At 39.0% G+C, this 16,210-nt stretch overlaps 1 protein-coding gene across 1 annotated transcript in view; it reads left to right on the top strand.

Moving 5' to 3' along the window:
• The window catches only part of LOC117431313 (dynein axonemal assembly factor 5-like), a 58,275-nt gene that overhangs the window by 19,005 nt on the left and 23,060 nt on the right, over positions 1–16,210 (top strand). Inside the window, exons 7-8 of the mRNA XM_034052120.3 lie at positions 6,213–6,356; positions 9,477–9,645. Of these exons, the coding sequence (XP_033908011.2) occupies positions 6,213–6,356; positions 9,477–9,645 (313 nt within the window). The remainder of the gene's footprint in view (positions 1–6,212; positions 6,357–9,476; positions 9,646–16,210) is intronic.

A 16,210-nucleotide genomic window follows, 5' to 3' on the forward strand; every position in this document is an offset into this window, starting at 1 on the left:
AATGATTATAAAAGTAGCAAGTTAAATCACACATATGTTCAGGTTTTTTTGTTTTTTTTTTACCATGACACTTCAATACATGTTTACTGAAGTTTTACAGAAGTTGAATATTTTTATCAAAACAAAAAGGTATTTTTTTTTTCAACAATTATTTTTCATTAATACCCGATTTTCTCCCAATATTGGAATGTGCAATTATTATTCAACCCGGCTCACCCGCTGCAACCCCTGGACTAACTTGGGAGAGATGAGGACGAGCACACGCTTCCTCCAAAATGAGCGCCGCCATCCGCTTTTTTTTCACTCTGCAAGCCTGCCTGCCATGCAGCCATCTCAGAACTTACAGTGTCGAAGGACCATTCAGTTCTGAATTGCATACAGCCACAGGCGTTGCTGGTGTGTGGTGAGCAAAGGACTCCCCAGCTGACCTAACCCCTACCCCGCCCAGCCAGCGCATGGCCAGTTCTCCCTGGGAACTCCAGTGGCATAGCTTGGATTCGAACCGCCGATCTCCAAGCTATAGGGCGCATTCTGCACTCCGAGCCAAGTTCCTTTATTGGATGTGCCACTCAGGAGCTCCCAAAAAGGTAGTTTTTTAAATCTACCCACTTCCCTTATCTCTGCACTGTATCACTTGTCAGCCCCTGAAGAGGTACTGATTACAATATACTGTACTTGGGCAGTATGAAGAGTAATGCTATCTATACTTGGGCAGAAGGAATAGTAATGCTATCTGTACTTGGGCAGTGTGAATAGTAATGCTATCTACAGTATTAATAGTAATGCTATCTACACTTTGAAGAGTAATGCTATGTATCTGTGTTGGCTCATTACAACATATCTGCTGGACATTATTTTACTTCTGGTATTGTGTTAGTTTTTTTTAGGAGAGGCTCCACATTTTCAGACATCCTTCACACACCACAGACAACTGTGCTATCATATTCCCCTCAGCCACTGCAGTGCCAAAAATATAAAAGACAGCCAGATTTGAGAACAAATTAACACTGCTGGAATCCAAAAAGGAAATGTAACTTCTCAGTTAAGAACCCCTAATTGATGCAGGTCATTCATTAAATGCAGATGCACTCAGACCTATTGCCATTGAAAAGAGGTGATTTCAAAGAGGCATTTCATACCTGCGTGATACAATCCTATTTAGCAAATCAAAGTTTAACCTGGCAGAGGAGTGTCTGGCAGCAGCACTGAGAAATGAAAAACAAAGAAACCCTGCAGCAAAGCCAAGGGGCCTCCAGCACAGCACAGCACAGCACAGCACAGCAGAGCGAGTGTATGTGCAGCAATTCCTGATCCGAGATCAGTGCTTCTGCACATTCATTAAACCACATGTGGTGCTAACAAAATAATTCCAGTAAATTTTCTATATGTTGCCATCATTTTGTAGGTCTCAGATTTTCCTGAATGAAAAAGGCACCCGTTATGATAAGTGACTTGGATTTTTCAATGATAATATATTTGAAGCTGTTAGTGAAGAATATTTATCGAACACTCTTTACAGATACTTCAATGCTGTACTTCCAGTCAGCTTCGTAAAGTTGCATGAAGGAATTAGGGGCAGCAGTGTGGAGTAGTGGTTAGGGCTCTGGACTCTTGACCGGAGGGTTGTGGGTTCAATCCCAGGTGGGGGACACTACTGCTGTACCCTTGAGCAAGGTACTTTACCTAGATTGCTTCAGTAAAAACCCAACTGTATAAATGGGTAATTGTATGTAAAAATAATGTGATATCTTGTAACAATTGTAAGTTGCCCTGGATAAGGGCGTCTGCTAAGAAATAAAAAATAATAAATAAAATAAAATAATAATTACAGTAAGGTGACATTGAAAACATGTCGGTCACAGGAAAAGCAGTGATTGACACTCACATTCAAGTCAATGCATCTAGCTTTCGGGAGTTATGTTAAAAAAAAAAAAAAAAAAAAAAAAACACTCAGAAAGAGTCATTGTCAAAACGTTTAGAATTGTCCCGGTACGAAACGCCTGGTAACCGTCCCAACACTTCATCGGCACAGCCCTGCAGTGTTCACAAGAAGCACATTACCTCTGTGTCACAGTGAAATGTTTTTCAACACAATCCTGATTGTTATGATATTTTTATTCACACATCATAGGTAAATCAGCGAGGGAATTACATATATATTTTTTTTTTTCTTCAACTTTCACTCTGGAACATTTGCCAAGAGAATTTTCTTTTAAACATAGCAATGTATCATGCTTCCTCCTGCAAAAATGCTGGTTATTCAAATGACTGGCATATTGGGGGATCAGAAAACCAGCATTGTTGCAGGAGGGAGTATGATCTGGATACACTGGGCGCGTTAAGTAACTGAGGTGCTCAGAGTGCGAATGCTCAGAAAGCACACTGAGCTGAATTTAAATGACTTCACGCTCTGGTACACGAGCGCTGAGCGACTTTAAAAATGGTGACTAATAATGATTTGCTTTTTGGTATTTGTGATGTTATGGTTGATGAAATTACCTGAAATGAGGGTCTCATTGGTATTGGATTCCTAAAATCTGGAATGTTAACCATAGTCGATGATATAGAAAATACTTTACCAGCAGCCCTTACCTGGTGTGCTGGACCAGCAACAAGCAGTGCTGCTGTAGAAAATGTATTGTGATTAATGTACATAGATTGATGAATTAGTAATTGTAATTGGTGACGCTCCGTCCAAGGCCATGGTGGGACCTCCTTTTAGAGGAATAGCGCACACCGTTTTCACGGCACATTTGATTGGTTTGTAAACGTGTTTATTTTTGCCTTTTAATACGCTCGGCATATATACTCCGTACATTACTATTGTTGGTATTGTACGCGAGTGGTTGTCTCTTGTAAATAAATACTGTGCGCCTGTGCGGCGTGTTCAGAGCGCATCTCTGTCTCCGTGCCTCCATTCTGGCTCTCACCTGCAGGATCCCTACCAAGAATGTCATTCATTACATCAAAATATTCCTGCGTTTTTCTTTCCTGTCGCGGTTTTATTATTATTGTCGGATAAGGTTCTTTTTAAATTTCGCCATTTTTTGTCACACACTACTGAACTTACAAATTGTATCCAACCACCTGAATATTTAATGTAATTTTGTCCCAGGCACGTTTCTGAAGGCCAGGTTTGTGGAACTGCTCCTTGTTAATCCGGACCTGTTTTGTTCTATCAACAGCAGTGTCGCAGCGTGTGTCCAGCAGTGCTGTTCACTACCTAGAAAAAAATAAATAAATAACAAGTTACAAACGGTAAATCCATACTAAAAAACTTTACAGTACCGGTAGTTTATAATGGCACACAGTAGGTACTGAAAATGACTACAACGGAAAAGCAAGGTTGGCCTTTATATATTAACATGGTATTCATTTTTGTGACGGCATGTGTATAAAAAAGGCAACATGAAATGACATATCATAACCCCCTTTTTAAATAGTGTGTTGACAGATACATTTTCTATACACAATAACTGTAGGCTATGGTAGTAAAACAGTCTCAAGTTGGTAACGTTAGTCTAGCAGTCTAAGAATATTTCATTTTAATAATTAAACATTTTAAGAATGTTTGTTTAATTTTAGAAGGAATCTTAATTGTACCAATATTTTACTCCAACTGACAAATTACAATGTAACGACCGATAAATCTTGATATGCCAAGATGCTACATTTTAAATCATCCAAATCTCCATACAGTATATAAAGAGATCAATAAAAAGTATCTTGCCCTGTGTGAAGTGACTGCCCCGATCCTAGCACCTCACTGAGCTCGGTGCTCTGTTTGGACTGAACCTCATATCTGGCTGTGTTTAATACCGACATTGCATAGGATTGATCTGAAAATCAATAATAATATTAATACCATTAAAAATAATAATACATTAATAACTATAAAACAACGCTATATAAATAACTATAAAACAGCGCTACATTTAGAAAAATAATTAAATGATATAAAAATAATTAAATGATACAAATTTGAAAACCAGTAATTTTTACCATCTCATGTATTAATACATACCTTCATTAAGTCGAACCAATTCATCTTCGGTGACATACAAAGTAAATTTGTCAATTCCGTCTGTCACTTCCACTTGCTTCCTGCAGGTGGCGATCTCCATGCGTTCACCCTGATCACTGATGAAACACTCAGGAGTGGAACTGAGCAAGCCGTTAAATTGATTCTTTTACTGAGCCACTGTGAGTGGCTCACTTACTTAACACGCCCACTGCAGTGTTTAGAAGAGAGATTCTCTTTCTCCTGGTAATGACATTAAGAAATGTATGCCGCTGTTGATTTATGACCCATGATTTGAGTCTGCAATATGTTTAAAACTATAATGCTGCGATACAGACAACAATACAAGAGGGGTAATGCAATGTGTTGTAAACACTGCAGGAGGTTCTGTAACATGCTTCGTACTGGCTATAGAACTTGATGTATATTATGTGATCAAACCTAAGCATCGAAAAAAATGGATTAAAGAAAAAAGTTGCTAAGAGATAGTTCAGGAAGTCGTGGCAGTAAGCGGTTAAAGGACAACCTGTAAGTGGGATGATTTTTTGGATTGCCCATTTGTGTTAGCTTGACCATGTGTTCATGTAAACCTGATCATCTGTGCTGTTGAAATTAGATTTTCACGGATTGAAACGCACCACATTTTTGTCGGGAGCTTTTTTTTTTTTTTTGTGAAAAATAACTGATCTCATGTTCCTCCTGGTGAGTTAACTGGGACTTTGTATTTCACACGGAAACAGAATTGAAGAGCATTCATTAATTAAGCGAGACGTCAGCTTTGTGGGGAAAGTCGTTTCCTGAGCCAACTTTTACACCTGGTGGCTTAGCTGGAGTGAAATCCGATTCCTTCCTTTGAAATCTCTTTCTCTAATGACAAGCCAGTGGAAAACAGGAAAGCGATAAGATGATAAAATAGATTAAAATAGATTAGTGGCTTTTGTTTAAACAAGTTCAGCTGAAGTTTGATTAATTCTTTTTTTATGTAAGACTTTTTACTGAGTATAACAATACAGTATGTTTGAAGGGACACTTAATCCTTAACTATGAAAAACACTACAGCACCAGTAATATAGGTTGGCTTTGATATAACTCTGTCTTCATTTGTGCAGAAACACTTGTTTTATGTTGCCCATTCTGCTTACTATACAGAACGTAGTTAATGGATAACACGGGGTACATCTATACTAGTTAAAACGTGATATTTTTTCGTGTGGATGATGATCTGTTCAGGGAGAACAACATATTTACTATCAGAAGACAGTGAAACGGACATTCAAGTGTTTCAGAACCCCCTGCAGAAACACATTACTTTACCATTGCTGTATCCCGTATTGTCCAAATCACAGCAATTTCTTTGTGAAATTAATCCCCATTGTTTTTATATTGTTATCCACAAATCACAGTTACATCAACTAGAGAACAACTTTTTTTCAACTTTTACTTGGGAACGTTTGCCAAGAGAAAGAAACATCGCAGTGTATCCTGGGCAGCAGTGTGGAGTAGTGGTTAGGGCTCTGGACTGGAGGGTCGGGGGTTCAATCCCAGGTGGGGGACACTGCTGCTGTACCCTTGAGCAAGGTACTTTACCTAGATTGCTCCAGTAAAATCCCAATTGTATAAATGGGTAATTGTGTGTAAAAATAATGTGATATCTTGTAACAATTGTAAGTCACCCTGGATAAGGGTGTCGGCTAAGAAATAAATAATAATAATTATAATCCTGATCACACTCCCTCCTGCAGCAATGCTGCTGCTCTGATTGAAATGAGTGGCATGGTGTGGGAGCCAGCATTGCTGCAGGAGGGAGCATGAACTGGATACACTGCGTGTTTACAAGACAAATTCTCTTTCTTATAGCAAATGATCCCATGTAAATGTAAAGAAATGTATTCCACTGTTGACTTTAAAAATTTCAAAAGCGATAACACTGAATTACCGACAACATAGGACACAGCAAAGTTAACTTAATGTGATTTGTTATAGACTTTACAGGTTGTGTCTCTTAATATTGCTGTATATACCAGCCTTGTTTTATAGTTATCAATGTGATTTTAGTAAGATATTGGAGGTAAAACGAGCAATAAATGATCCCCTCTGTACACCACACACCGACAGGGGTGGTTCTATGCAAATATGTAAATGCTGTTTGACAGGCTGCTTTCTGACTAAAACATACTTCTTTATTTTACAGCTGGTGTATACAGAGAAATTGGGTTGTTGTGTGCAAGCCCTTATAACACAATGTGGACCAGACTGCAGAGAGATCAGCCTGCAGCTGCTGAAAGTTTTAGTGACTATCCTGTCCTTATCTCCTGATGAAGAACTTCATGACAAGGTACTACCAAGCGCTAGGGGATCCAACAGCTGGATCTCTCTGTAGCTTCAGCTTGAGAGCATAGCGAGCCAGCGCAACAATCTCAGTGCTTCAGCAAGTTACAACTTTTATTGTGGGCTAATTTTATAGCATATGTTCCTTACAAGTGGTTTTGGCCTTGGCATTTGTATCCTTTTTTAACTTGCTTACTTTTTGGTAATGGAGGGGAATTACTTGAAATGTGTTTTAGGTTCAAAGTTGGAACCGTATTTGAAAACCCAGTTATCCACTTGTATTTTGACAAATGATACGTTGCGTTAATAAAACTGCCTGGAGATAATTCCAAACAACCTCTTTCTACTCGACAGCATCAGCAATGTACTAGCCAGCAATTACTGGGACCAAGAAAGGCATTTTATGGTCAAAAATCTCTGGTCAACAGTTATCTGAAATGAATTGGGCAGGTTTAATGTTATACTGGATAAACATCAGCAGTTTGTTTGGGCCACAGTCTTGCAGCACTCTGTGAAGTTTACAAGAAACACATTACCTTACATTTTGCATTGTCCACATCACAGCGTTATATAGCACTATTTTTAAACATGCTGCTGACTGTTTTGAAATACACCACTAATTTCAATCACAACGTTAGTTTTGTTGCCTGAGTGAGCATGAACTAGATACACTGCGATGTTTAGAAGAAAAATGATTTATCCTGGCCAATGTTCCCAAGTAAAAGTTGAAAGGAAGTAATTCCCCAGTTCAGTGGTTTTCAGCCTTTTTTTAAACTGTATCCTTTCTGTAATAAAATAAATAAAAACAAACACTGTCAAAGTATTATGACTCATTGTTTGTTTACAGGAGCATTTATACGTCTAAAAAATGCAGAAACATTGTTATTCACCGATTAGTATTCAATTATACGACGAGTTGAAAACTGCAAAGTTCGTAAGCAGCACAGAGCACGTTGAGCAGAGTTCTCCATAGGCAGAATCGCTAGATGCTGCTTCACACCCCCCCATCAGAGTGGAAATCCACTCATTCAAAATCACGCATTCGTACAGGTGGATGATCATTTGAAATGCAATATTTCAGATTTATGTACAGTAGTTTACAGATAATATATAATACTGTTTAAAAAAAAGCAAAAAAATTAAGATCATTATTTTCTTTTACTTTTTGTTTTTGCATGTCTGAGTACCCCCATGACCCTTAGATACCCCCAGGGGTCTGCGTACCTCCGGTTGTAGTTATAAATATATCAAAACAATGGGGATGTGATATGGACAACACAGGGTACAGCAAAGGTAAAGGAATGTGTTTCATGGAAACACTGCAGGGGGTTCTGGAACACATTGGGCTAGTTCTAGTAAAAATAGCTGTTTAGTCTGCTTGGCTACCATTGTTTTCCCCTCAGGAATACTTACTGAAAGAAAATAAGAGACTACCAGTAATATTTTTGAGGAAAGCTTTCCAGTTTGTCTGCAGCCAAGTCTTAGTCAGAGTTTTCTCAAAAAGTTGTGTGATGCACTTTTTACTTATTTCTGTATCTCTAAATTTCCTTCCTGGCCTTTGTTGATTCTGGATCTAGTTAGTAGCGCCTGTGCACAGAATTGTAGAGTTACATTCCTAATTGTGAAGTTTTTAAAGTTGGTAGTTTTTCAGTTGTAATTTTTATATTGTTTGTTTTCATTTTTATTATTACCGATGTGCTCATGGTTTTAGTAGGCACTCTTCTGCCACCGGCGTCTAAAATATGTTAACTTATTTTCTAAGCAAGATTGAGCTTGGAAACAGGTTTTAAATGTTTTTTTTTTTATTCCTTGTTAAATTGAAAGGCTTTTCAGACAACAGTCTCAAACCACAAGTGCAAAGAATCTGTAATTGAATGATTTGTCTAGAGATCCTGGTTACAAAGCCCCTTTGCATTTTGTTGGCATGATCACCATTTCTAAACTTGTCTACAATGAGCAATCCTTAAATCACTAACACGGTAGGTGCTTGGTTTCAAATAGTAATACAAATATAGTATTGTATCTATACAATAAAGCCTGTCTAATTCAGCCCATCTACAGACTAGCATTCTGTATAAAAAGGGTCCTAACTCAATCCCTATTGAGAGTTTATAATCAAGTATGATGATCCACACATATCCTGCAGGTATGGTGCATCTACACTAAAATCCTTGTATACATGATGGAGAAAATAAAAATAATTCAGTCCTTGAATTACAGGGTATACCTGAACACTACTTCTACATTATATACTGTCATTTTGATGGAGTTTTTCAAAGTTTTCAAATAAATTAGACTTTAAATTTTTGTAGGCACAGTATTAGGTTTTACAGTACCTCTGTAAACCAGCACACTGTATAACCTCCTCGGTCCTTGTGTTCAGTATACCAAAGATTTTTCAGTTGAAACTGTCCGTGCTACCATCAGCCAGAGAGCCCTTCAGAATACTGAAAGTTCACTATTTCAGGGTCCCAAACCTTGGTCTCATATTTTGTATGGTTTTGTGGTCTTGTGTAAAGCAAATAACGCGTTTTCACAGCCAAATTTCATTTTCTGTTAACAGACTTGCTCTCAGTACAGTGGAGGATAATCTGGCACAATTTTCCAGACCCAAGCATTGCTGGAAGAGACAAGCTTTTCTGTATACTTGTATAGATTTCTACATCGGATGTTAGGCACGCCCAAATTATGTAACAAAATTATTCCAAAAATCTTACCTGTGTGCACTTCCATTCGGATAAAGAAGCCTCTGTTTAACACCAGTGCTTTCAGTTCGTTCTGAAATTGTCCCCATCTCTTCAATGGCTTTTTTCCTGTTATTAACTAATCAGCTGCTTCCCCTATTGACTGACATGCTTTTAGCCAGTAACATAACCTAGAAGACAATGCTGAGGTGAAATTACCCAGGAAGATCAAGTATAACATATATTCCCTGTTTGCTATAACATGTGTTTCTTTCAAAACTGCACATTTGTAGATATTTAAAGTGCAAGATAGGAAAGTTTCTGGAATTACTTTAAAGCATTGTGGTAGTGCTTGCTAAACTGCACAACTCCAGTTCCAGTTAACCGTGGCTAGACGCGTTGCTCCCCCTGTAATGGCTCCCTGTCATGGTTGCCTGTCCTAGGTGCTGGAGATACTGGGCTGCCTGTCTGCACTGCAGGGCCTGCACAGCGTGTCACATCTCTACAGACAGCACATGGCCGAGCTGATGGAATGGCTAGCAGCCAGTCAGCACAACTGGACCAGCTTCTCCGTGGAAAGGCTGCAGTTTGAGACCATTGTCATTCAGTCAGGTGAGAGAACTTGCATTACACACCATTCTGTTTTCCAGCATTGCCATCTTAAAGTACAAATAGCTAACAAAATAATTGCATTTGCCAGGAGATAAACTAGAAGTTACTTTGTCTCAACTTTTACTCAGGAATGTTTGCCAGAGAGAGATATTTTCTTCTAAACATCACTGATCACACTCCCTCCTGCAGTGCTCTGAATGAAATGAGTGGCGTAGTGTGGGAGCTAGCATTGCAGCAGGAGGGAGCATGAACTGGATACAGTGTGATGCTTAGAAGAAAAAATAGTAATATGGTTCCTATGACGTGTGAATAAAGAAATACCAAAATAATTGTGAATATGCTGGGGGAAAAAAAGTACTGCGATATGGACAACACGGGATACAGCAAAGGTAAAGTAATGTGTTTCTTGGAAAAAATGCAGGGGGTTCTGGAACACCTTAAAACAATGCAAGGGGTTCTGGAACACTTTTTAAAAGAAGTTCTACCAGCTGCCCGGTCAGTACCTTGGGACATGAGAAGGTTTGCTTCTTAAGTTTTAAGTTTATACTTACAGTTGTGTTTGCAGCTGCCTAAGGAGGAAAAAGTAGCTTATTAAACTGTAATAACAAACTGATATTGTTGGCACCCTAATGCTTTGAAACAAAGGATCTTTTTTTTGAAGAAATGACAACAAAGTAAAGGAAATCCTTAGTAATTGTATGCTAGCAAGTATTTTTCTAACTATCGCACGTCCCTCTGTTGATGGTTGGGAGGTGGCTGTAAGTTTGTGTATTTTTCCAGAATGTCTTTCTTATCTTTTTATAAATGTATGGAATGTCTGAACAAATCCTTGGCATCCAATCTTCATTCTCCCAGCTGTGTTTTCTGTCTTGTCTTACGGCACATCCTTTATAAAATAAATCATCCCTTCACACCCGTGCATACTAAACACCACGCTGAAAAAAACCTCATTTTTCAGCTTTTTGAAAATTTACTGGAACCTCCCAGGATGAAGTGTGAAAATCCTTGAGCCGTCTGCACTGTGAGGACACTCTTTATTCTGACTGGCTGACTCATGCTCAGTACAAATATTCTGCCCAAGTCACTCGGAATAGAATGCGCTTGTGTGGCTATGAGAGACCTTTCGGATTTCCTCTGTCTGAATGCTTTTAGTAATAATAGCACGTCACATCCATTTTGGGAACTGGGAACCTTTTATTGTTAATGTTCTCACATGATTTTCAGTAAACCGGTACAATTTAAAAAAATATTTGGCCACATTTAGAAAGCGTTCATTGTAAGGGTAGCATTGCGGTCATGGCTGCGCAGCTGCAGGAATGACCAGTACAGAGGTGGAAGACTGCAGTTCAGTGCTTTCACACACTTTTATTAAACAGCAAAACAAAGAAACAAACTAATCAAAATGTAAAAACCCACCCTGCTGCTCTCAGCCCTTCTCCTAAACTACCCGACCAGAACAAATGGTCTGGCTCGTCTTTTATACAGGTGGCTGTGCTTCATTGATCATCAATGAATCAACTAAGACCCAGCCACATTCTGCACATGGATTTAACCCCATCCCTGCCGCTTATTCAAAATAACTTTATTTTCAACAAAAAAACACACTATACGTTTTTACTTGCAGGGCTTCAGCCCAGCCAGTCATCCATAAAAGAATGCTGCTTTTGTGTTGTACCTGTCAGTTTGTGCCAGCACCTTATTTGTCTGTCTTAAAGCACATTCATTATTATTATTAATAATATATAATATAATGTAACCCTTTTAAAAAGTGTGTATGAACTTAACAGATTGGTTTATTGTATGTTTCTTCATGTTGCAGTTAGATTATTATGTTTAAAGTGTTACAAAACCCCCTGCTATGTTTATTGCACATTGCTTTACTTTTGTGGTGTTGTCCATATCACAATTTTTCTTTCAACAAAATTAAACATTGCCATGTATCCAGCTCATGCTGCCTCCTGCAATAATTCTCTTCCTCTTGGCGAATGCTCCCGAGTAAATGTTGAGAAACACATTCCCCCAGTTGATTTATGACCCATGATTTGTGATTAAAAATTCCCAAAAGAGTTGTTTAAAAATATAACGCTGTGATACGGACAACACGGGACACAGCAAAGGTAATGTAATGTGTTTCTTGTAAACTTTGCAGTGTGTTCAGCAACACTTTAAAAAGTAGACCGGATGAACTCTCTCCTCACCCCTTTTTCATATCTGTTCAAAGGACCCCCCCCCTATAAAAACTGTTTATAGGTTTAATTGTCATTAAATCTTGATAAGTCTGTCTCATTGTGTTCTCCACAAAGGACTTCGTGGCATCATCTTACAAATTTTAATGCCTGATTTGTGGCTTTTATAACGGAGCTTGATCAAGCCATGCACCTCCTCTTGCTTCAAGCAACAGCTGGGCATGGCTCACAGTGATGTGCTGGCAAGCATGTGTTAAGGGGTGATGAAGGAAGCAAAGGAATTCAATTTTCGTGCAATGAAGCCACACTTACTGGAGTTGAAGCAGGTTATGCTGGAGTGGTGAACCCTCTGCTGGTTAAGAGCTGCATAACATTATATATATATATATATATATATATATATATATATATATATATATATATATATATATAATACAGTACTGTGCAAAAGTTTTAGGCAGGTGTGAAAAAATGCTGTAAAGTAAGAATGCTTTCAAAAATAGACATGTTAATAGATTATATTTATCAATGAACTAAATGCAAAGTGAGTGAACAGAAGAAAAATCTACATCAAATCCATATTTGGTGTGACCACCCTTTGCCTTCAAAACAGCATCAATTCTTCTAGGTACACTTGCACAAAGTCAGGGATTTTGTAGGCATATAGTCAGGTGTATGATTAAACAATTATACCAAACAGGTGCTAATGATCATCAATTCAATATGTAGGTTGAAACACAATCATTAACTGAAACAGAAACAGCTGTGTAGGAGGAATAAAACTGGGTGAGGAATAGCCAAACTCAGCTAACAAGGTGAGGTTGCTGAAGACAGTTTACTGTCAAAAGTCATACACCATGGCAAGACTGAGCACAGCAACAAGACACAAGGTAGTTATACTGCAGCAGCAAGGTCTCTCCCAGGCAGAAATTTCAAGGCAGACAGGGGTTTCCAGATGTGCTGTCCAAGCTCTTTTGAAGAACCACAAAGAAACGGGCAACGTTGAGGACCGTAGACGCAGTGGTTGGCCAAGGAAACTTACTGCAGCAGATGAAAGACACATCATGCTTAGTGCCCTTCGCAATCGGAAGATGTCCAGCAGTGCCATCAGCTCAGAATTGGCAGAAAACAGTGGGACCCTGGTACACCCATTTACTGTCCGGAGAAGTCTGGTCAGAAGTGGCCTTCATGGAAGACTTGCGGCCAAAAAGCCATACCTCCGATGTGGAAACAAGGCCAAGCGACTCAACTATGCACAAAAACACAGGAACTTGGGTGCAGAAAAATGGCAGCAGATGCTCTGGACTGATGAGTCAAAATGGCTGTAGCAGAAGGCAGTTTGTTTGCCGAAGGGCTGGAGGGCGGTACACGAATGAGTGTCTGCAGGCAACAGTGAAGCATGGTGGAGGTTCCTTGCAAGTTTGGGACTGCATTTCTGCAAATGGAGTTGGGGATTTGGTCAGAATTAATGGTCTCCTCAATGCTGGGAAGTACAGGCAGATACTTACCCATCATGCAGTACCATCAGGGAGGCATCTGATTGGCCCCAAATTTATTCTGCAGCATGACAACGACCCCAAACATACAGCGAAAGTCATTAAGAACTATCTTCAGCGTAAAGAAGAACAAGGAGTCCTGGAAGTGATGGTATGGCCCCCACAGAGCCCTGATCTCAACATCATCGAGTCTGTCTGGGATTACATGAAGAGAGAGAAGCAACTGAGGCTGCCTAAATCCACAGAAGAACTGTGGTTAGTTCTCCAAGATGTTTGGGCCAACCTACCTGCCGAGTTCCTTCAAAAGCTGTGTGCAAGTGTACCTAGAAGAATTGATGCTGTTTTGAAGGCAAAGGGTGGTCACACCAAATATTGATTTGATGTAGGTTTTTCTTCTGTTCACTCATTTTGCATTTTGTTAATTGATAAATACAAACTATTAACATGTCTATTTTTGAAAGCATTCTTACTTTACAGCATTTTTTCACACCTGCCTAAAACTTCTGCACAGTACTGTATGTGTGTGTATATATATATATATATATATATATATATATATATATATATATATATATATATATATATATTATACAGTACTGTGCATAATATATATATATATATATATATATATATATATATATATATATATATATTATTACCGGTCAAAAGTTTTAGAACACCCCCATTTTTCCAGTTTTTATTGAAATTTAAGCAGTTCAAGTCCAGTGAATAACCTGAAATGGTACAAAGGTAAGCGGTAAACTGCCAGAGGTTAAAAAAAAGTTTAGGTTACCAAAAACTGAAAAATAATGTACATTTCAGAGTTATACAAAAAGGCCATCAAAAGGCACTTGGAAACTGGAGGAAACTCTGACAGGAAGAGGTCTGGCAGACCCAAAGCCACAACAGAATCAGAAGACAAGTTTCTGAGAGTCAACAGCTTGCGTGATAGGCGGCTCACAGGACAACAGCTTCAAGCACAGCTTAACACTGGTCGAAGTAAGCAAGTCTCAGTTTCAACTGTGAAGAGAAGACTTCGAGCTGCAGGTTTGACAGGTCGAATGGCAGTAAGAAAGCCATTGCTAAGATGGCAAAATAAGAAAAAGAGGCTTGCCTGGGCCATGAAGCACCGCCAGTTGACTACTGAAGACTGGAAGAAGGTCTTATGGACCGATGAATAAAAATTTGCAATCTTCGGTTCATCACGCAGGGTTTTTGTACGCCGTCGAGTAGGCGAAAGGATGGTTCCTCGGTGTGTGACACCAACTGTCAAACATGGAGGAGGAAGCGTGATGGTCTGGGGCTCTTTTGCTAGATACAGAGTCGGCGACTTGCACAGAGTGAGTGGCACCCTGAACCAAAACTGCTACCACAGCATTTTTCAGCGCCATGCAATACCCTCTGGTATACACCTAGTTGGTCAGGGGTTCATCCTACAGCAAGATAATGACCCAAAACATACCTCCAGGCTATGTCAGAACTACCTTAGAAGAAAAGAACAAGACGGTAGGCTTCAAATCATGGAATGGCCAGCACAGTCTCCAGACTTAAACCCCATCGAGCTGGTTTGGGATGAACTGGACAGAAGAGTGAAAGCAAAGCAACCTACAAGTGCAACACATTTGTGGGAACTTCTGCAACAGTGTTGGGAAGAACTTTCCGAACAATATTTGATTTCCATTGTAGAAAGAATGCCACGAGTGTGTTCGGCTGTTATATCTGCAAAAGGTGGCTACTTTGATGAGTCAAAAATTTAGATTAAATTTTGTTAAATAAAATGATTCCATGATTTATTTTTTATCTCCAATTGTTTATTTGTTCTATGCTTTAATTTCAGAGTACATTGAGACATTAAACTGCGTAAATTTCAATAAAAACTGGAAAAAAGGAGGTGTTCTAAAACTTTTGACCGGTAGTGTGTGTATGTATATATGTATATATGTATATATGTATATATGTATATATGTATATATATATATATATATATATATATATATATATATATATATATATATATATATATATATATATATATATATATATAATAGTGTCAGAGTTTCATGCACACTGTACTCCACACTGTTAAGGGGGAAAAAAGTTTTTATTGAGAAAAAATTATATAATACTTGGTGGAAGCACCTTTGGCAGCAATTACAGCTGTGAGTCTGTTGGGATAGGTCTCTACCAACTTTGCACACCTAGATTTGGCAATATTTTACCATTCTTCTTTACAAAACCGTTCAGTCTTCAAATCATGCCACAAATTTTCAACTGGATTTAGGTCGGGACTCTGACTGGGCCACTCAAGGACATTTACCTTTTTGTTCCTCAGCCACGCCAGTGTAGCTTTGGCTGTGTGCTTTGGGTCATTGTCATACTGAACGTTGTCAAGGTGAACTTCCATCCCAGTTTCAGCTTTCTTGCAGAAAGCAGCAGGTTTTCCTCAAGGACTTCTCTGTACTTTGCTCCATTCATTTTCCCTTCTATCCTGACAAGTGCCCCAGTCCCTGCCAATGAGAAACACCCCCATAACATGATGCTGCCACCACCATGCTTCACAGTAGGGATGGTGTTCTTTGGGTGATGCACTGTGTTGGGTTTGCACCAAACATAACGCTTTGCATTTAGGCCAAAAAATTCCATTTTAGTTTCGTCAGACCACAAAACATTTTGCCACATGACTACAGAATCTCCTGAGAGTTTTTTTGCATTCTTGAAACGGGATTCAAGGTGGGCTTTCTTAATGGCTTCCTTCTTGCCACCCTACCATACAGGCCAGATTTGTGGAGTGCTTGGGATATTGTTGTCACATGCACACTTTGACCAGTGTGGGCCATAAAAGCCTGTAGCTCTTGCAAAGTTGCCATTAGCCTCTTGGTAGCC

This window comes from Acipenser ruthenus, chromosome 22 (assembly GCF_902713425.1).
Source record: "Acipenser ruthenus chromosome 22, fAciRut3.2 maternal haplotype, whole genome shotgun sequence".
Lineage (NCBI taxonomy): Eukaryota > Metazoa > Chordata > Actinopteri > Acipenseriformes > Acipenseridae > Acipenser > Acipenser ruthenus.